Source organism: Cephus cinctus, unplaced genomic scaffold (genome assembly GCF_000341935.2).
Source record: "Cephus cinctus unplaced genomic scaffold, Ccin1 Ccin1_scaffold0345, whole genome shotgun sequence".
Classification (NCBI taxonomy): Eukaryota; Metazoa; Arthropoda; class Insecta; order Hymenoptera; family Cephidae; genus Cephus; species Cephus cinctus.
This window is the reverse complement of record NW_014333037.1, coordinates 8,594-29,968: the sequence shown is the minus strand read 5'-3', so window position 1 is coordinate 29,968 and position 21,375 is coordinate 8,594. Positions and strand designations below refer to the sequence as shown.

Sequence of the window (21,375 nt, the reverse complement as noted above, 5' to 3'; positions counted from 1 at the left end):
GGGGGGGGGGGGGGGGTCAGTCGATAGAAATCTAACTCTGACACGTAAGGTAGGATTTTCAAAAACAAACTTTTTAAAAAAAAATTCAACCGACTTCAAAAAGCACAAAAAGTCACTACACTAAAAAGCGAAAAATAACAAAATACAGCTTCAATCCAAAAGCCACACACAACAATACACGTAATACGTTTTATTTATTTTTGTCTTATTTCGTTTAGTATACACTATTATAATTACTTATTAATTAATCTATCTGCATTTATGATTTCTGTAAACAATTACAACGTTACAATTCTTGTCCAAACCTATTACCTATAATTAAAATAAAATATTATTATTGGTTTATATATAATAATATATATATATATATATATATTGTGACGTGAATTTCGGAAATTCAGTCACAAAGATTGCTAGGAGTAGGGAAAAGACACTATCCACCGGCAACGATCTTCCAAACGTCAGTCACCCGACATTCCAAAGACGGCTTTGCTTGTCTCGCTTATCGTTTAGGCACTCTGTTTCCGCCTATCGTCCTTTCTGCTTATTTCTGTTCCGCCTTTCTGCTTTTTTCGTTTTTATTTTTTATTTTCGAGCTTTCCTATTCGCACTCGCTTACCTTCTTTACCGTCCTGGGCGAATCTACGTCGATACCACGAGCACGAAGCTGACCGCCAATGAGAGTTCCTGAGCTATCGGACGAGCGATCGACAGAGGCTAGACCAAACTCTTGTTCGTTCCGGAGGACTTCCGTGGAGCCAGGGAGGCCCGGGATGGGATCCCTCTACTACTTCTGCCGGCCGCCCATACGGACCGCCAAAAAAAGGGCCTTCGCCACTCGTGCCGCCGATAGGAGGAAAGGATAATCCTCTATCGTGCCGCCCAGTCGCCGAACGTTCCCTAACGCTCCTGTTATCAGTGGCCCCCGGAGAAGAAACTAGGGCCTACTCTTCGCTGGATCTTGCTGCTCGCACCAAGGACTCACGATCCGCCGCACTAAGGATTCCCGCGCTCAGCTCGGCCCTCTCCGCCTATCTTCGGACTCGAGCCGCCTAATGCTTCATCTCTGGCTACTATCAAGCGTTAGATTTACCTATTCTGTATTATTATATTTTGCTATCGCTCTACCATGCGAATTATAAATTATTAATTTATGGAGGGGGGCCCCTAGGGCTCTTCCTCTAGCGACGAATTCCGGCTCGTTCACTTCCGTTTGGAGCATCTTAGCCAGTGGTTGATTGTAACAATTGTTAAAGTGAACAAAGACGAACCGAATTCGACTGACTGAAATTGCGAAGCGAAACCAAAGACTAACCGATATCGAGTGGAGGATAGTATATAGAGAAGGAAGGAAGGAAGTCTGAGGACCGATTTCCTCGATCCTATATCTGATGTAGTTGGTGAGCACTTTCCGTTACCTTTATTTTGGAGATTTCGTAAACTTATCTGAGTTAATCCCGTCTAGGCTCTTTGACCTAGACACATGAAACTACGAAGCGGAACACTTTGACACCCTGGACTTCCACATACGACACAAATGCGATGGACGTGCGAAGACGACGACGACGACGACGACGACAACGACGATGACGACGACGACGGAACTGAAATAAAATCATCTCGCTCGCCATTTCAATACGCCCTGATCTCGTACACTAATCGTATTGAATTTGGTGGCAATCGCTTCAGAACCTTCAATTCCTATAGTGAATGTATCAATAACTTTTCATCATATATAGCGGTTCATAAGATATTTCATTCCAAACACAGGTATAAGGAGTTGACTCGAGTAAAAAGTCTCGGCGCGCTGTGCCCTGTACAGCCGGTTGCCTGTACTTGGCGCGAGACTCGACCGAGTCTCTTGAATCGTTGCGAATAAAATATATTTTTTTTTCTTATGTGAATGTCGCGCAAGACAAATGAGACTACCCTACAGCCAATATTTAAATATCTTGTAACTGCAAATGGTTAATTGTAGATTACGAGTGGATCTTTCGTCTCAATTATCTAGTGCTTCATATGGGGAGGATCAATCTGAGATCTCTCGCAGGTCACTCGATAATCTACAAATGATCTATAAATGATCTCTCCGATACTTGTGCTATACATCCGTCCTTCTGGAAAGTGGGGAAGAGCTGCAATTTGGTGTGTATATCCTGGGAATGAAATAAAGACGTCCGGATTCCTTCCGTTATAATCAATTTCTCCAGAGGGCTGTCAAGTAGCGTTAATGGATTAGGGATTATTTTTCGGACATTCCTAGGGAGGAGGGGGGGGTCCCTCCTCTAGCTCTGTAAGGCCACATTGCAACTCCTCCGCCCTTAAACGCGAGATGCGGGTACAGAGCATCTCATCAAGCGTAATCCTTGCTACTCAGAATTTGCTTGGCCAACCACCTCTACCACGCCGGTAGCTTTCGTAATGTAAAGTGACTTCACGCCATCGCAGACAACGGAATTTGGATTAGCCCGTGCAATTGTCTAATTTACTACTCATTGCCAGTAAGACCGGACCCTATCTCTGCAGAGACGGGATTCTACTTGACTCTACAAGATGGTCATACCCAACTTTCGCTCCACTAGAACACTACTGCCCATGCATCCTGTTCAGCACCTCTCCCTCTCCCTTCCGCTGATCGGAACTTGGGCATCGATCATAGGCTCTATATTGGGCGTCATTTGTAGCCCGCGTGTAACGTCAGTGTATGTATTGTGACGTGGTGGATTTCACCCGTCTTGTCCTCGGCGGAAAATCACGCCGAAACGCGATACGGGCCTAAAAGACCATTGCAAAGTCCAGGCAGGATCCACCGACCGCAAGGGCCTAATTTAAATTACGATAGATTATTTTATTATTTTTCTTTTGTTTGGCGTGTACTCTGCCGGAGTTCGAATAGATGCTCACTCGCCGTGCCCGTGTAGACGCGGAGAAAGAGAGAGGGAGAGCCAGCTGGAGTCCCAGGAGGAAGGGAGCTGCGACACACGAGGGTCGACACTCGCGCTATCTGCAGACAGCAGCTCTACTGGCCCAGGAGGCGCGCGCAACGCGGGACAGCTTGACGTCACGCGGCAGCAACGCGTTCTACTCAGCTGGTACTCAACCACGACGACTGGAAGCGGCGTACACAGCGCCACCCGACTGAGCACCACTACCGACCCCTATGGCATACCGCCCATCGTCAGTTTGCGCATAATTATATTTTCCCGAGTTGGGATTCCAGAGGCGCCTGGTGCACCCTCGCGCGAGAACGAATGTTACTCTTCGTAGGACCAGGATGTATGAATTGTCTACAAGATATGATGGAAATTATTAATTGTCGCGATGACATATTCGAAACTGGCGCGTGGCAAAGACGCTGGGTTGAAGGATTCGTCCGCAGGGCGAATCGCCGCCCATTAGCCTAAAGGGAGGGGGTGCTATCCTTCACGCGAAGACAAAGCGCGTGAAGATCGAGAGATTTCTGCTTGGACACGCGTAGACGTTAGACGTTTTTGTTCGATTGGAATTTGTGAGTACGCGAGTGCACTGAGTGCCATTGGGCTGACGTTTTGGTTTTCTGGAATTACGCGACAAGGGAACACCACGGTAAGCGAGTCTAACTGACTTTTGCGAGCGACGTAACTTCGTGCAAATCTTGGTACCGAATTTTGTTTGCTTTTGTAAGTTTTGACCGCGCGTGTAACGGACACGCGGAGGGACGATCCCTCCCCCTCGAATTAGACCAAGGCACGAAGGTCCGTCGAACGGCAGGGAACTTGTTTAGAACTTTTGTTTTGATCTTATTATCGAATTAGAATTTCGTAACGTCTCCGAATTATTTCTTGTCGTCCGCCCGTCAGGCATTTATAACTTTTGATTTTGTAACGCGTGGAACGCGTACAGGTCCTTGACGGTCGGTCATCATATTGTGGTAAACGCGGATTAGCCGCGTTACGACTTTGGCTTTGAATCGTACGGTACGCGAAGTACCCGTTACTATCTTTTGATTGTACTTTGGTTTTGTCTTTTCGATCTATATTAATTATTATTTTTTTTTGTAACTCATCGATTCGGTATTGTACAAAATCGTCGCGCTTCGCGCCGCCCATTTTCTTTAATAAACCGAACCATTTATTTGAGATCGAAGTGTCCGAATGATTTTGTGTGTCGCGTGATCGTCTGACCTATCCGACCTATTGTTCCGAACCCCGACGCCTCCGCGTAGCTGAGTTAGCCAACGTAGGCACGCGAAGACAAACTGTAGAAATTGATAAGTGGTTCCCGTTTTGGAACCTGGCGCCCAACAATACCTTAGGTATTTCGAGAGTAAAATTTGTTAGCCCCGGGGTTACCTGGAACGCATAGGAATCGCGTAAAGTTGTGCGCCGGTCGGCTTGCATTTTCCGGTGAGGTCGATCGCGTAAAAATACGTCACAGTATGTACGGCAGCGTGTATCTCAAAAACCAATGTACACTGAAAATAATCGTAAGCGCAGAAAAATCAGAAATCGGACATGCCTATATTTCTGCCGACACTTCGCTCTAAATGGCCAACTTTAAACGACTCTAGATTGAAAACTAAGCACTTCTTAATAAAAGGAAGATCACTTTCATGAACAGCGATATCCCCCCGAATAGCACTGTACGCCATGAATAAAGCAATTTAGGGACACTCGGTATATTAGGTATTGATACTATAATGTCTGCTGTTTATTCAGTGATGAAACTAACAGACAGTAAGTGGAACTTACCTGATTGGATAACTAATCGGTTCAAAAGTGACGCTCTTCGAAGGTCTATCGGTGTTTAATTTTGAAAGAATAAGTCTGCAGCATGCGCCAACCGGAGATAGTTCTTTCACAAAAAGGTCATCGCATAGAATTCTATCACCCCTGAAAGCAAAATATTTTAAATATAGACGTACATGTTAGTGTTAGTTTTCTATTAGTAGGATTTCCAACGCGTTATACCTCAAGGTATCTCCTAAACCAGCTTAACTAATTAAGTGTTAATCCATCTGACTAACTCTACTACCAAGAAAACGTCGCACCTTAGCGAGATGATTTTATTTCAGTTCCGTCGTCTTCACATTTCCAAATACTTTTTTTTTACATAACAGATGGCGCTGGTTAAGAAACGCGGTTGAGTCTTCGCCAAGTACAGCAAACCAGCGTACAGGCAAGGCGACGAAGCAAGTTATGTAACTGAGCGTCATTACAGCAGTATGATCAGGAATCGATTTCCAAGATTAAAATATGAAATAAATTTTAAAACCGTCTCCGTCGGGTACTCTCCTCTGCCGGGCAACTCGGTACGTTGAGACTATCTCCCCACGGCAGATTCGAGCACCTCGACCTCAACTAAACAATAACGAAATCTTACGAGAGCCTTGACATAACTGTACGAATCAACCCGAGAGCGTAGCTTCTGAGCAGGGTGGCGACCTGAAGGGAACCAGAAATCGAGAACGTTATCTGTATCGGTAACCGGAACCGCCTTGGGACCGTGATTTGAAAAATCGCGTCACAAGTTTTATTAATTATTAAATGAGGATTAAATCATAATCAACTACAGGAAGCAGTAGTAATGTAAAAGAGTAGTGAAAACGTTATAGGAAATTTTGAAAATACAATTAAAATGATGGGCCTGTGCTAGATCATATAATAGGCAAACATGTAGTGACTTATGTACTTGGCCTCAATAATCTGATATCAATACTTCTTATTAGAGGAATGTACAGCAGTCCTGTACTAGGCGTAGTTTTTTACACGTAACTGTTTTTTTGGGGTATATCACAAGTTTTTGTTGCTCAACGGGACATAGAAGCTCTAAGCACTGAAGTCAATATTTTCACAGATATAAAATGTAAATGCATTGTGCTGTCGCTAATCAGAAAAATATATTGCGTTGTCGAAAATGTTTAATGGTATATAAATTTAATTTATAAGTCTATTTTTTTTAGAAATGCATAAAGATATACACACATTTTGAATGAAAATGTAATCTTGAATGTATATAAGCGTCGTTAATGGTGTCCAGCTTGTTAAAGCCGTGTAGTAAACGTAAGAGAGGAGAGCGCGCTGGATTATTTATGTACCTCAGCCCATGCAAACAATCGAGGGGATGCTATGGTTCGAGCGTCAGGCCAAAGCCTCGCTAGTTGCACACTTTCCTGGACACCATCGACTTCCACGCCCAACACCTAAATACAGGAAACTAAGAGTGGAACACCTGGACACCCTGGACTTCCATGACTGGCACCTAGATACAGGAAACTACGAAGAGGAACACATGGATACCCTGGACCTCCAAGTCCGACATCTAGATACAGGAAATTACAGAGAGGAATATCTGGATACTCTGGACTTCCATGTCCGACGCATTAATACAGGAAACTACGGAGAGGAACACCTGAACATCCTATATCTGTAAAAACTGTCACCTAAAATACGAGGAACTATTTCGAAGGACACGCATACGTACACCCATACACACGTGCTCCGCATGAATGCTATTAACTATTCTGAAATTTATACTAACTGGAAATGCGGTGTAAATGGTAGCTTCACGTATAAAGTGTGTTTGATTGTGTTGTGACTCGTAAATTATCAACACCATCCAGAATACAAATAGGTAAGGAAGACAAAGCAGTCAGCGACATCTGTCGTGTAAAAAAGTAGATGGATGTGCGAAGACGACGACGATGACGACGACAACGACAATGGACCTAAAATAAAATCATCTCGCTCGCCATGTGAATACGGCCTAATCTCGTACACTAATCGTATTGAACTTGGTGGCAATCGATTCAGAACCCTCGATTCCTATAGTGAATGTATCAATAACTTTTTCTCATACATTGCCGTTCATAAGTTATTTGAGTCAAAACACAGATACAAAAGATGCTTCGAGTAAAGAGTCTCGGCTGGCCGTGCCTTGTACGGCGGGTTGCCTGTACTTGGTACGGAACTCGACCGAGTCTCTTGATACGTCTGACGTATCATTAGCCATTGTTAAGGTAAAGGATCTGCGAGTTGAATGCAACATCACTACGGGTGCTTGTATCAATAAACGTAAAGTGCACACCATACACGAATTCTTTCCTGTCGTAGTATCCAGATACTGCAAGATCATGAAGGTGTCATCGTACGTCATTTATCTACCGATCGGTACCAAGACGGTAGATCCCCTGCAGCTTCGAATAGTCGATGAAGACGGAGACCTGGTCAACTTTCAAGGACAAATCGTAACGATAAGACTGCACATTAGGTCGATATGATCATGAGATTCGTGTATAATAGAAAGATTGACAGTGGCTATAATAGGAACCCAGTATGCCGAAAAGCGATCAGCCGTCGACCATTTCTTGAAACGCTCACATGTCAAAACGTGTTACATATTTCTAAAAAATCTGGAACTCAATGTCCGTTCGGAAGAGAAAAATGAAACATTCACTTTGCTGCACTGTTTTCGTCTGCTACGTACCAAGTTTACCATGGAAGAAGAAACGTTATATATTGAGACGTTTCGTGATTTTGGAGTCTTAGGAATGACGAGACTTTCTATGGGGTTTGTGCACTGGTAAGGCGTCTTCAGAAACAATTAGACACTGGAGTTTCTAAAATAAAAGATAATGATATATTGTTCTATAAGTTACAGACTAGGTATCTTTAATATTCTATTTTGTTTCTTTCACACGCATTCACACACTTTATAATTGTATCTCGTTTGATAGTCGTATCGTAGGCGACAAGAAGTGTTTTTGTGTACGTATTCTCTCTATTAGCCTTTTGGAATGGAAAGAGGTAGCTGGAACCACAATACAGCAGATTGCACAGTGCGTCCGAAGACCGTGGTCCAGTTGAAGGTAAGGGTGATAATGATTCGGGACCCACAGGTGATCACAATGATCCCCGTTCGCCGAGCCAATTATCTTTGGAGTGGGGATGAGAGTGCTATCACCACAATGCAGCAGAGTGCACAATGCGTCCGAAGACTGTGGTGCAGCAGCGGTCGGGAGAGTGAGGATTCAAGACCCACAGATGATCACAATGACCCCCGTTCGCTGAACTATTTAACTTAGGGAATAGGAAAGAAGGAGCTGGGGCCACAATACAGCAGAGTGCACAATGCGTCCGAAGACTTCGGTCCAGCGGGAAACAAGTATTGTGAAGATCAGAACCTACAGATGGTCACAATGACCTCCGTTCGCTGTATCTTCACTTCGGAAGGGTTTTTGGTGATGTGGATTTTGGAGAGTAGCAGACAGCGCCGGCACTATGACGTTCGCTGACGTCGAATTTTGGATAGTAGAAGTCTTCCTTGAGTATGTGGTAGCATTTTTATGCTCCTATGTGTCCATATACCTCGTGGCATTCTTTGATGATTGCATCTACCTTTTGTTCTGGTATCATGGCCTTCCATGTTTCATCTTGATTTTTGAAGACGATGTCATTGATTATTTTGTAGGGTTCTTCCCCAGAGTCTTCCTTCTCTAGAGTTTCTTGAATCTGCTGGAACTTTGGATCCTTTTTCTGATGCTCTGCGAGTTTCTCCATTATTTCTATAAAGTTTTCTGATAGTTGTCTAGCTAATCTGTTGATTTGGATTACTTTCTTACTCTTTCTTCGTTCTTCTTGCCCCGGTCTGCTGAGGGCGTCTGCTACCATATTCAGTTTTGCTGGGCAGTGTTTGATCTCGACGTCGTAGTCTTGAATGGCTAAGATCAATCTGGCGAGTCTAGCGCTGACTAGTCGACAGTTCTTCAGGAGTGAGAGAGCTAGGTGATCCGTAATTATGAAGATCTTTGCTCTCAAGAGGTAAGTGGGGAATTTCTACAGCGCCCATACTATGGCCAGATTTTCCTTCTCTGTGGTGTAATAGCCAATTTCGGCCCCTTTTAGAGTACGGCTGGCAAAGCATACTACTTTACCTTCTCCATCTTTATTCCTCTGGAACAATACTGCTCCTAGTGCGTAGTCGTTTGCGTCCGTCTGGAGATAGTATGGCTTCCTTTGGTCTGGGTAGTGCAGAAGTACGTCATTGCAGAATGCGATTTTCGTTTCTTCGAATACTTCCTGTTGGATTTCTGTCCATGACCACTTGCTTTTTCCTTTGAGTAATTCCAAGAGCGGTACTATCGTTTTACTATCGCGGTACTAACAACTCTTAGTTGTTTTAAATTCTTCGGCGTTGGATATTCTTGGATCGCCTTTGTTTTTTCGGGATCCTTGTGGAGTTAATATGTGACCCAGGAAGGTAACCCTTTCTCTCATGAACTTTGATTTCTTGAATTTGAGAGTGAGTCCATGTTCCTGCAGTCTCCTGAATAATTCTTCCAAATGTTTTAGGTGCTCCTCGAAGGATGATGATATACAGAGGATGTAATCGACGACATTTATAATGTGATCGCCGATTCCTCTGAGAACTGGTTATAATCCTTGGACCAAGCTGGCTGTGCTTCTTTTGAGTCCGAAGAGCGTTACGGTGAATTCGTAGCATCTACCTCGGTGTGTGAACGCAGTATACTTGCATGAATCTGGGTGCAGTGGCACTTGCCAGAAGCTGCTGGTTAAGTCGAGTGAGGACATTATTTTCGCGCCTCCACATTGCTGGAATAGTACTTCCGTTGGCAGCATGATCTCGTGGTCTTCCACTAAGATGCTATTCAGTCTTCTCTAATCAAGGCATAGTCGAATTCTTCCGTCTTTCTTCACGACTGACACCAGGGGATTGACGTACGGACTTGTAGATCGCTGGATGATGCCATCTTTGAGCATTTTTTCTATCTCGGCGTCTACTTTTTTTCGGTAGGCCATCGGCACTGGATAAGTTTTGGTTGTGAAGGGTTCATGATCGATAATTTGTAGGCCATGCTGGTAGGATAATTATATAATAAATAAAAATGATGTCTAAGTTATCGTAACGGAATTTCAAATGAAATGAAATGCTATAATAATAGTTAGCCAAAATTATAAGTATAATATTTACCCAACCATACAATTACGATAAATTGTATCACATGAAGGTGTCCGTTGCTCAAAAGTAGTTTTGTATCCACCATCCGGTATATTATTTCCTTTTGTAGTGTTAATAGGCTTCCAATTCCATTCATATATCTGTTCGTAAAATACTTTCTCATCCTAATAAAATGAAAAGGTATTTTTATTAATTTATAACTAAAACTTATTAATTAGACATTTTAGTAGTAATGAATTTTCATCAACACACAGGGAAGGTCACCTTAATGACATAAAACGATATAGAATTCTTCACATTGCAGATAACTACAGTTAATAAATGTTACTGATGTGACATCCAATTAACGATTATACACGATCGGTGTATTGATAGTTAGAGGATGATCACAATGACCTGTTTAGGGTCTAAACTTTCGAAAATTAACCCGGGATCGGCCAGTTACTTGCACCCTATATCGTTGACGGTCATGAGACTGTTCGTACAGATCGAATTATTATCGACTGCGGATAGAAATTTAAATCCACAATAGGAAACCTTTAGGAAAACTGATAAAACTGAACTTCTACTTACGAAGTGCTGCACTTGACCATGAATTAGGAAATTTCGTGATGATTGAACAGGGACAGGAGTTGGTTTAAGAATCGAATGAAGATTGTTAATAGAACATTTTGCAATAAAGTTGCGTACAGGAAATTAGAGTTTCAACACAATAATTTAATTTAAAGGTAAAATAAGATAACTTACGTTATTAAAATAGATTTTTAATACGCTGTTTAACTGTTGAATTCGAATTTGGAATCGGCGACAAAAGACTTAAAAAGATTTTTAGAATTTGTAGTGTAGCACCTGTTCTCGGATTCCTTAAGATTGAGTCACGATAACTAGACCCGGAAACAAAAAGTACCTTCGCTCGATCGGTCCAATATCTTCGAATCCGTAAGCGACATATAAACCTGAGAGATATGCCGGTGGGCGACAGGCATTCAGTGAAGCCACGAGGAAACGGTAACGAGATGCACCAAGATAGCGATAAGAGACAAAAATCTAACGATACTAGGACCGATGCGTCGCGGAAGTCTGACTAGCACAGCCCCGAAAGGTATAGGAGAGGTTAATTAGGAAGTAATAGCCGTAAGCCAGTTTTACGTAACCAAAAACTGAACAATTTATTTTCCCTAACTATGAGACATAAATGATAACAACAGAAAACCCGACAGAGATACGAAAAAGGCTACCAGAGGTAGTCGCGGTAATATTTAGTGATTACAGATGTTGGTAAAGGGCCAAAAGGTAGCCGATAGCCCTTACAGGTAACGAGCGTAGTTCTTGGTACACGGGCCCAGAGACAGGTAGCGGAAAGAGTACGTACACGCAAAAAGGAATTTGATAAAGAAGTACTCACGGCCTGCGAGAAGACGTAATGTAACGAACGCGCGAATTCCGGCTAATACGCCGATTACACTATTACGCTTAAATAGTCCCCTTTCGCATTTCAGGTAACACAAACAATCCAAAGGATAAAAAAATAATTCCATGGGCACAATACTTAAAAAAAAAAGAGGGTAAATCAATGGTCAAACGGTAAGATCACCGCACAGTCATATAATAAAGAAAACACGGAAAATCATAACAATAACTATTCGATACGAGACCAGACCGCGTGGTCGACCCTCGGATAGGCTCCGATTACTAAGAGAGTTTATGCTATTCTCGGCAGCGTGAAATGACTTGCCGACTGACTCCTATTCTCGTGAATTTCAAGAGTCCCAAGGACTGAGGTAGACGCGGCGGGATTTATGCTATCTCAGGTAGCCGTTCTTATTACTATCCATACGAGGAAATCTTACATGCGATCCGATCAACCAAGAAAACAAAAGGTACGTTAACGCTCACGAAAATATCCGGACAAGTGTACTCACGCGAATTAATAGAACGTAGAATAAAATAAAACGAACGGACAGGCTCTTCGCCGTGGCCGTAATCGGGGAAACTACCACTACTGGAAATTACACTTCACTCGCGAACTAGCATAGTTAAATTAATAATCCGGCCACGAAGCTCTTCAATGGACGCTTGCTTAGGCCGGCGTTAGTCAACCTTTCGCTACTAGGTAGCGTGTAACAATATTACTCACGTAGGTAGCGTGAAGAGTTTCGTACTCGGTTACAAGGAAGAGTGCTTACCAGATAATAGAAGTAATGATATTCCACAGAAAGGAAGCTTTCGGTAGATTTTCTGGAGCAGTGAGGAAACGTCCACTTAGTAGAAAGGTCCACGATGAAAGAGGACGATTACGTTTCTTTTCGCGACACCCGGGGTACTATCCTCCCACCCGATCCTCAATTTTTGCCGATTACAATTGATTAATTATTCATCGCGATTACTTCCGCCAATCCTAGATGTGTATTGATAATATATCGCCAGGATCTAGTATCATTACTTCTATTAGGTAGCTTTAAACGTTCGAGCGGTTGCGTGCGCATCCGTCGCACAGTCCTCTGGGTAAAAATAGTACGCTAGTGCTTCGATAGATGGCGGTACTGGCGTCCCCCGTGTTGCCATGCCGCTGTCCGCATGTTATTGACGCGAAGTTTGGATAGTGTATTCGTCGTGCCGTGCTTTTGAAGTTCTGCTGAGATGCTCCAAAATGGTGTTACATCCCTTCGAGCCTCCGTACTTGACCGGACATTGCCGATGCGGGTACCCAGGTTGGTTAGCGGCTACAGGTAGCGTATGAATCTTGACTGCAGGTAAGTGGTCTTTTCCTATGATCCGTATTTTACATTTTGATAACTCTCCGAGTGACAGCTTCCCGTGCCTTGCAGGTTGCTGACCGGGTCCTCGCTCCACGACTTTGGGAAAATCCTTATCGTGCCCACAGGGCACAACGATCCCCTGGAAGGAGAAATGAAGTTGCCCTTCACCTGGGTATTTCGAGTGTTCCTTCTGAGCGCAGTGAATCTACGTGTGATTACGCCGGACTCGCATCCCGATGTCAGGTAACAGGAATACCTCGACGGAGACAGCAGGAGTTTCGTGACAGGCGAACAGGTAAGACGGTAATCCCTTCACAGGGAATTCTGACGCTGGTAGCGGCTGCGATATTGGTGGTCTGCGTCGAGCGGTTTGAATTTGGCGGGCTCTAGCAGTGGTAATCGGGTCGAGCGGTCGGTATAGCAGTTCCGCCGCGGTCGGTAATGTCGTCCCACGCAGGTATCCAGCTTCACAATTTTCCGTGTGGGTGAGTGTAGGCTCATTCATAGGTATAGATTAAAATTAGATATAATTAATTTACAGATCTTATATTTTCTAGGTGGCTCCCCGACCCTCACCAGTGGCCGTTTATCCTAGAGCGAGCTGTAAATCCAGCCCGCACTCCAACTTCCCACGACTCTACTTTTGTGGCGTGCATTTTTGAAAATGCAACGTCACAGTACTTAGATCTTTGTTTTGAGTTGAAGTTTTATAGAACGATCTACTTTGTCATCTGACTGAACCTTTTTGACTTCCAACTCATGACTGGACTCTATGACTGCTGATTCGAAACTGATTCTAGATCGAGCTCATCTTCCTTTTGTTAGATGATTTCGTGAAGACATAAATAATAACTTTTAATTGACCTGTACTAACTTTTAGGCCTTGATCACTATGTGGGGGTTTACCCTCTATTTCTTGACCTTTTCTTATTGTATGCTTTCCCCTCGGAGAAAAGCCGGGCATAGTCGTGCACACGGAGCCCGAGCGAAGTTCGGTGGTCCAGACATTCGGTACGCTGACCTGCTAAGATCTCCGCCAGGAAAGAGGTTCGCCTTTAGAGCTGATAGGGCTGCGAACCGCGTCGCGAGGAACTCGCGAACCGTTGGTAGTGCAGGCTAGAGACGATGGAAAAGGTTCACCCTGTGGTCCTGGACGGAGGGCCGCGATTGCCGTTGGGGAGTTATCGTATGCATCGTGACGGTTTATACTGACCCCTTTTCTTCTTATTGGAATAAATGAACAATTTAAACTTCAAACGGCGTTTTCATCGACATACCCCGAACTGTTCGATTCTCGTCGCCCCCACGTTCCCTTCTATCATTTTCAACTAGCTGAAGCTAAGCAACCGGGAGACCGTGAAGAAGCGGCCATAGAAGGGAACGTCGGTGCGAACAGTCCGCACATGGCGCCCAACAGTTAGATTTTCGGATCTTTTTCGGATTTCAGCACGTTGGGAGCAGCCGCGTATTATTTGTAGGCGACTCTGGTGGACGGCATACGTCATAATACATATATTTTAATACGAATTGGTTAAACGTTCTATGAAATCGGATTCTACAAAAATAAGTGTATGCTACATTAACGAACGCGGCAGACCAGTCGCTTCTCCCCTATAGGTAAAAATAGAAAATAGATTATTTTATTGATGTTTAGTTCTTGAGTCATCATAAATTCGTTCAAACGTCTCTTGTTGGTAATACGAAATAAATTTAATGTGTTTGTGTGGATTAATATTTACTATTGATATAAAAATAAAATGTATAATACAGTCGACTCTCCCTAAGAGTACACGGTTGGGACCAGAATTGGGTGCTACTAGACACCATGACCTTGTAGGGAATACCCCACAGCCGCGCAACATTCTTCCCGCAAGTTGCTAGACGACTTTTGGCGTGCATGCGCACATAGTTAACTACCAAATAGACGGGATAATATCTTCACCTCTCGGACTTTCGTGCACAGCAGATTCAGGGAACTCTGTTACTACAGAGCGTGCTGTTAGGGAGAGTTATAAGTATATTTTGTTCATCGATGATGTCCAGGTAATCTGAAAACTCTGCAGTAAAATAAGAAATACAGTAGAAATACATTTATCCGAGGTAATGTGGGGAGGAAATACCTGGGATAAGCGAAATCTCGGAAAATACGGTAAACATACACAATTCAAAACTTTTAATATTTTGATATATTTGAAATAGTAACATAAAATTTAACCACATCAGCATATAAACGTGGGAGTCTAACGAACGTTCGTCAATCTTTGGTGTACATAAAGAAGCGTTAGTTGCTACTAGCGTGGCTTAAGAATGCAGTAATAGCTCTTTCAACTTGCTAATTCTTTTTCTAGCTGCAATATCTCGTCATGGTTTCATCAATAAGAGGTCACTTGCAGTACTTTCCGACTGTTCTTTGACATATTTAAGAGCTCATGTTCAAGCTCATTTAATCCTTGTTCGTGGTTAATTCGCGGACTTTCTTCCTTTTCGTTGTCTTCTATTTCGTCTCCAGTATTTTCGAATTGGCCAATTTCGTCGTCAGTAAGTTCATGTTCACGATCGTCCCCCCGTTTCTCTCGACGTTTGCACAATTTGCTGCTTGAAACTATGCAAATCTATATCGTCTGCAATTTCATCGCTTTGGTTGTTAGAATGCAAGATTTTCGGCCATGATTTCTCGAGCGTGAGCCTTTGGATAGCATCCCAACCTTGAACTAACCGCTAAATGACGCTTTTCATGTTTATTGCAAGCAAGCACTCTTTAACATGTTAAGCGTCACACCGAATTCATATGCTGTTCCGTTCACGCCACAGTTAGCCGACAGGCGGGCCCTGCCGGGCCGCTCGCCGATAGGCGAGCCAGAGTATAAACAGATGTTTTAATAAATTACATAAATGTTTTTAAGTATTATATTGTTTTCCTTAAAGCATTGACCGAATAAAAACGATCCCGCCTAAATTAAACGTTCAGTCTCACAAGTACGGAAGGACCGACACGCGCGCGATGATAACACGAACGAAAAGTCTGCCGCCGGTCCGTTAGGGCCGGCGAGGCCTGAACGGAAAGTCTTGCATCGGTCCCTTGGGACCAGCGTGGCGCTTAACGTGTTAAGTGTACTACTCTCGCTACTTTTTTCCAGAATTTCTTGAAGTAAAAAACGTCGGTAATGACGTTTGAACGTTTCCAGTACGCCCTGGTCCATCGGTTGTCCAATGAAGGTCATATTTGGTGGCAAAAACTTGGCAATGATATTTTCACTTCTAAGAATCTACTCGTTCGGGTGCAATGAAGCATTGTCCAGTAACAAAATCGCTTTTCTGGGTAGACCATTATTTTCTCAAAAACCTTTCAACCGAGGGAAAACATTTTTCGAAAAACTATTGAGACGTTTCGTGATTTTTGAATGTACGGTTTGTGCACTGGGCAGGCGTCTTCAGTAACAATTTAGACACTGGAGTTTTTAAGATAAAAAGAATAATGATATATTCTCCTATAAGTTACACACTAGGTATCCTTAATATTCTATTTTGCTCTCTCTGACACATACACACACTTTATAATTGTCTCCAGCTTGCCAGTAGTACCATAGGCGACAAGAAGTGTTTTTGTTTGTGTACTCTCTCTCTGCTAGCCGTTTGGGATGGAGAGAGAGGTAGCTGGAATCACAATACAGCAGAGTGCACAATGCGTCCGAAGACCGTGGTCCAGTTGAAGGTGAGGATGATAACGATTCGGGATCCACAGGTGATCACGATGATCCCCGTCCGCCGAGCCAATTATCTTTGGAGTGGGGATGAGAGTGCTATCACCACAATGCAGCAGAGTGCACAATGCGTCGGAAGACTGTGGCGTAGCTGAGGTCTGGAGAGTGAGGATTCAGGACCCACAGATGGCCACAATGACCCCCGTTCGCTGAATCAATCACTGTAGGAAAGGGTGAGCTAGTGTCACAATACAGCAGAGTGCACGATGCGTCCGAAGACTGTGACACAGCGGGCAGTGATAGCAGTGAAGATTCAGAACCCACAGATAATCAGAATGATCTCCGTTCGCCGAACCATTCACTTTAGGGATTGGGAAAGAAGGAGCTGCGGCCACAATACAGCAGAGTGCACAATGCGTCCGAAGACTGTGGTCCAGCGGGAAATAGGTGTCGTAAGATCAAAACCCACAGATGGTCACAATGACCCCCGTTCGCTGTATCTTCACTTCGGAAGAGTTTTTGGTGATGTGGATTCTGGTGGGTTCTTGTCGTCTAGTGGTGCACAAGTATCTAGTTGATTAGTCTACAGAGACACGAATGAATCGAATGGATTCCTATCGAGGAAGCCGCTGCTTATATCCTCGATAGGCATACGTTAAAACTAGTGGGGATAACGATTTGTATCCACCCGAGGTGTTAACGTCGCTTTTTGGTTTCAATATTTTGATTGACGATTTGATTTCACTATTTGATTTGACTGATTCAATTAGCGGTTTTCTTCGAGTACCGGCTTACTGGTATTTCTATTGTCTTCGGCGCGTGCCGGCTTATAGCGTCTGGGCATTTGTTTGTTTTGGTTTCAGTCTGTCGACTGTATTTCGGATTCTAGTAATATTAAAAGTAATAATTTCTAATATTATATCCTCATGACTGTCGCTGTGACCAGATTCAAGGGAATTACGCAATATTAGATATTTAAAAGTCCTGTCTTCCCTTTCCTTTATCGGCGTCGCTGTGAGAGGTCGATAAGATTATTGAGGAATTCTAGGATTTGAGGAGTTCTCTCAGATACTGTTATGCACATCCACAGTGCGCTATGCACTCTTATGTGGGGCTCTTGACGTATCAATCATCGAGAATGGATGATTGGGAGGGAAACGCTTTTGGTTTCAGTCTGTCGACTGTATTTCGGATTCTAGTAATATTAAAAGTAATAATTTCTAATATTATATCCTCATGACTGTCGCTGTGACCAGATTCAAGGGAATTACGCAATATTAGATATTTAAAAGTCCTGTCTTCCCTTTCCTTTATCGGCGTCGCTGTGAGAGGTCGATAAGATTATTGAGGAATTCTAGGATTTGAGGAGTTCTCTCAGATACTGTTATGCACATCCACAGTGCGCTATGCACTCTTATGTGGGGCTCTTGACGTATCAATCATCGAGAATGGATGATTGGGAGGGAAAAAGGATAGAGGATAGGGTGGTATAAGGGTGGATCGTTACACTATTTTTGAAAAAGATCGCGATTTATCGAAGCACTCTTTTGATGCGTGTAGTGCACTGGCAAGGCTTCAGGTTTGATGTATTTGATCGCTCCAGGTTTAGCCGATTTCCCGATACATATTAGTGGCAGTTTGTGTGTTCCGGACGCATTACTGCATGCTAAAATGGTAATCATTTTTTAATTCTTCTTATACCCCCGAGCAACCGCGGCTTCTTTCAAGGCCCAATATCTTAGAAGGCATTATTCTAAAATTTAGGCCAGTATCATCGCAGTTATAAATTTGATCTCGCGAGTATCCTGTTTCTGCTGTAAGCTTCTCGAACATTTCTTTAACCCTTAGCGGCCACTGAGGGTAACTAGTTACCCCAGGATCAGAAAAAGTGAAATTAGAGGTCTAAAACCTTTGAAATTGATACAAGTAACGACATCTGCCAGTAGTAGATAAGTGTGAGATGTGACTCCATTACATAGGAAGCGGAAAAAACGCATGATGGCGCTTTGCGCGTTCGTTTTCTCGGCGTGGGGTAACTAGTTACCCCAATGTGGCCGCAACCGTTGCTCGGCACGGATCTTCTTGTTTTTGGATCGAGGTTTTTATGGTGTCAATAGACAAAATAAAGGTAAATTTTTGATATTCTTGTAAGAAAAAAAAATGTATGAATTTTTTATTTTCTTCAGATGTACAATTTTCGGACGAGAATTCAGCGGAGTGAATTGCTGGAAGAAGTTGCATGCTTGCATGACGTGTGTTGGTCAATAAAATAGAATTCAAAGTTTTTGTTCAAGTAACATAAAAATAATATTTTTTTTTTTCACTTTTCTATACGTAAATATGTATGTAGAAGCTAATAAAACACAAAAAAAATAAATTTTATGATTTGTAATTTTTTCATTTTTCCCTCCAGTAATTTTGCAAAATAAATATACTTTTTGAATGATCGGCGGATACCGTTATTTTTTTATGGTAGTGGTATATGTTGTGCGTACAATCCTCAAATTGTAGCCCTTAATATTGAAAAATGGCAGAGTAATGAATTTTTTACTGAAAAAAAAACATTGTTCCTGAATTTTCACTAATTTAACGTCAATAAAAGATGGGTTGTAGAAATTTAATACGCGAGGAAATTTGGATTTGCGACATATTATTACAAATAAATCAATAACTTTCAATAAATGATTATTGTTTACAGTGTTTGTTTGGTTGGATAATGAGAAATTCGGAATAGAGCTTTTAATAGTGAATTACAAAGTCTGATTATATGTGAGGATAAGATAAAAAGAATTTAGTGGAACAGAAAATGTCTAGTAGACGCGTTACTAAAATCTGGAAAAGCCAAATCTGTGCAGCTCAATTTTGCCCGGTAACCGATCCAGCTTGTTCCCTTGGGTATGTAATAATGATTCTGTATGTAGGGCAGATTACGAATATTACACTGGATCTAATACTCTAACGGTTAGAGCCACAAGTGACAATGTGTAGTCCGATCTTTGTAGTCCTATATAATCTTTCTTTAATGATGCTCTTAGGTATTGTTAGGATCTAAGGAATGCAGTCAACTAAACAGTTGGGCAGATGACACGAGCAATGCACTGGGTATCGTGCTGAATCTGCAATTCCAGTGAGGCTACTGACTGTTGGCAATGGTATACTGTTTAAAAAATTATAGTTAATGCTACACGTAAAATTACAATTTCATGGTAAATGCGAATTCCGTGTGATTATGAAAACAATATAGAAATAATAACGGCTCAAGAATCGTACCTCACTTAATTCTGTTTGATTGAGAAAAGTCCAGTTTACGCAAAGCATCATTCCGGGGAAATATTGATCCGCAAATTCAGTTTGTTCGCTAAAGCCGGTAAAAGTTGGCTCTGTTTGAAACTTGTTCCATACTATGAAGATAGTTCCGAAGGCTGCTGCTGTTGACAATATAGTACACAGCAACCACACCAACCTGTAAAGCCACTGCCATTACGTTTTTGCAAAAAATTTATTAGAAATACTTTATGCTTTACTGGAGAGGACCCACTAACGCATAGGCCAATTGGACACAAATGACTTTTTACTCCAAATTCTGTACACTTTTAAATAGATGGAATAGAATTAGGTAGGAACGATGTCTTATTATAGTATATTGTATGTAGTTTAACATTAGTTTACGCTAGGTTTGGTTATGTAAGGTTAGGATAGGGTGGAATGTTCAAATGTCGGAGACTGGGTAGGTTAGTGGATAAGTATATCGACTAAAGAGATCATTAAATGTTTGAAAAGGCTCCGTCATATAAAGATAACTTACAATATCGTTGAAAAACTCGTGCAATATCGCTCAGGAGGCAGAAATTCGCATTTGTGTCCAATTGGGTTTGTGCGCAATTTGGCATCACCCTGCGTTACTTAGATATGCTTATAAAATTTAAATCATTATTATATACTATAAAATCTGTTAGATAAAGCTAAGTTGTGTTTACAATAATTAAATATAATATGGGTAAGAACTCGTGCGCGGGGCTGCTAGATAGAGAGAATTAAACTCGACAATAGATATGAAATTGTAAAAACTAATTTGTATTTATTCTAAGGTACCATTTACAAGAAAACTAGTCTTATGGAAATAGTGTTCCCTGCGTTATTGAGAGAACTGATCAAGAATGTCCATGTATACGCCAGAAAAGTAACTTTTATGGTGGAGATACAAAATGACCGCTGCCGACGAATCTTAAGCTTATGGATGGGAGGGTCTAGTTACATAAGTACAAACAGGTACATTGATCGACTTCACTTTTTTAATTCATTTGCATCGTAGACATCATATTGCCAACGTCACGTCATCCACAGGGATAGCGTTCGAGTCAAAGCGATCGGACGTATTTTACTCTGTTACGCAGTGACTGTGCCCTTATTTTTTTTACTTGTGGACTGTTTTCGTTTTTCGTGTGTGATAGATTGAAAACGAACTTCAGGCTGGTGTGTTTGTTTACACGGGTCTTCTTGGGCCTATCATGTGATCAACAAGCTAGCGTAGAGTACTTTAGTCACTCTCGGGATGATCGATTGGATCCTCTCACGGCGAACGAAAGGAAATCATCACAGAGCCTAGTTGAAATACCTTAACGACGCTTAACAGTGCCTCTGAAAAAGTTGCGTCCAAATGACAATGATCAACCAAGAACCGACGACCTTGAAGATTGTGTGAGCATGACGGTGGAGGGGGAATACCCTCAAGAGAGGGTCTGTGCGGGTGCGGCTGGACGAATCAGAAGAAGAGGCGACAAGACTTGGAACGTAGCAACAGCAACAAGAGGAGACCACGGCGGCGAAATCTCCAACACGGTCACTTCGACCACCCCCCAATAATTGCCACAAACGCGAATTTCCGTGAATCGGAGGATTATGTCTCTACGCTTGCGCGAACTCTCATGGCATAATAATACTAAATTTCGTCACTCACG

General features: G+C 42.5%; 1 protein-coding gene across 5 annotated transcripts in view; it reads right to left on the bottom strand.

Moving 5' to 3' along the window:
- LOC107267130 (sodium channel protein Nach) overlaps positions 1-20,333 on the bottom strand; it is a 29,886-nt gene extending 9,553 nt beyond the window's left edge. The window contains exons 1-3 of one of the 5 annotated variants that reach the window (XM_015738421.2): positions 19,688-20,333; positions 9,970-10,121; positions 4,731-4,871 (exon numbers count right to left, since the gene is read on the bottom strand). In XM_015738421.2, coding sequence (XP_015593907.1) covers positions 4,731-4,871; positions 9,970-10,121; positions 19,688-19,738 — 344 coding nt within the window. In that variant the 5' untranslated portion in view covers positions 19,739-20,333. Of the gene's footprint in view, positions 1-619; positions 738-4,730; positions 4,872-9,969; positions 10,122-19,687 lie in introns of those variants that run through there. The other 4 variants (XM_015738420.2, XM_025084341.1, XM_015738423.2 and 1 more) reach the window with 4 other exon arrangements.
- Between the last annotated feature and the right edge of the window lie 1,042 nt (positions 20,334-21,375).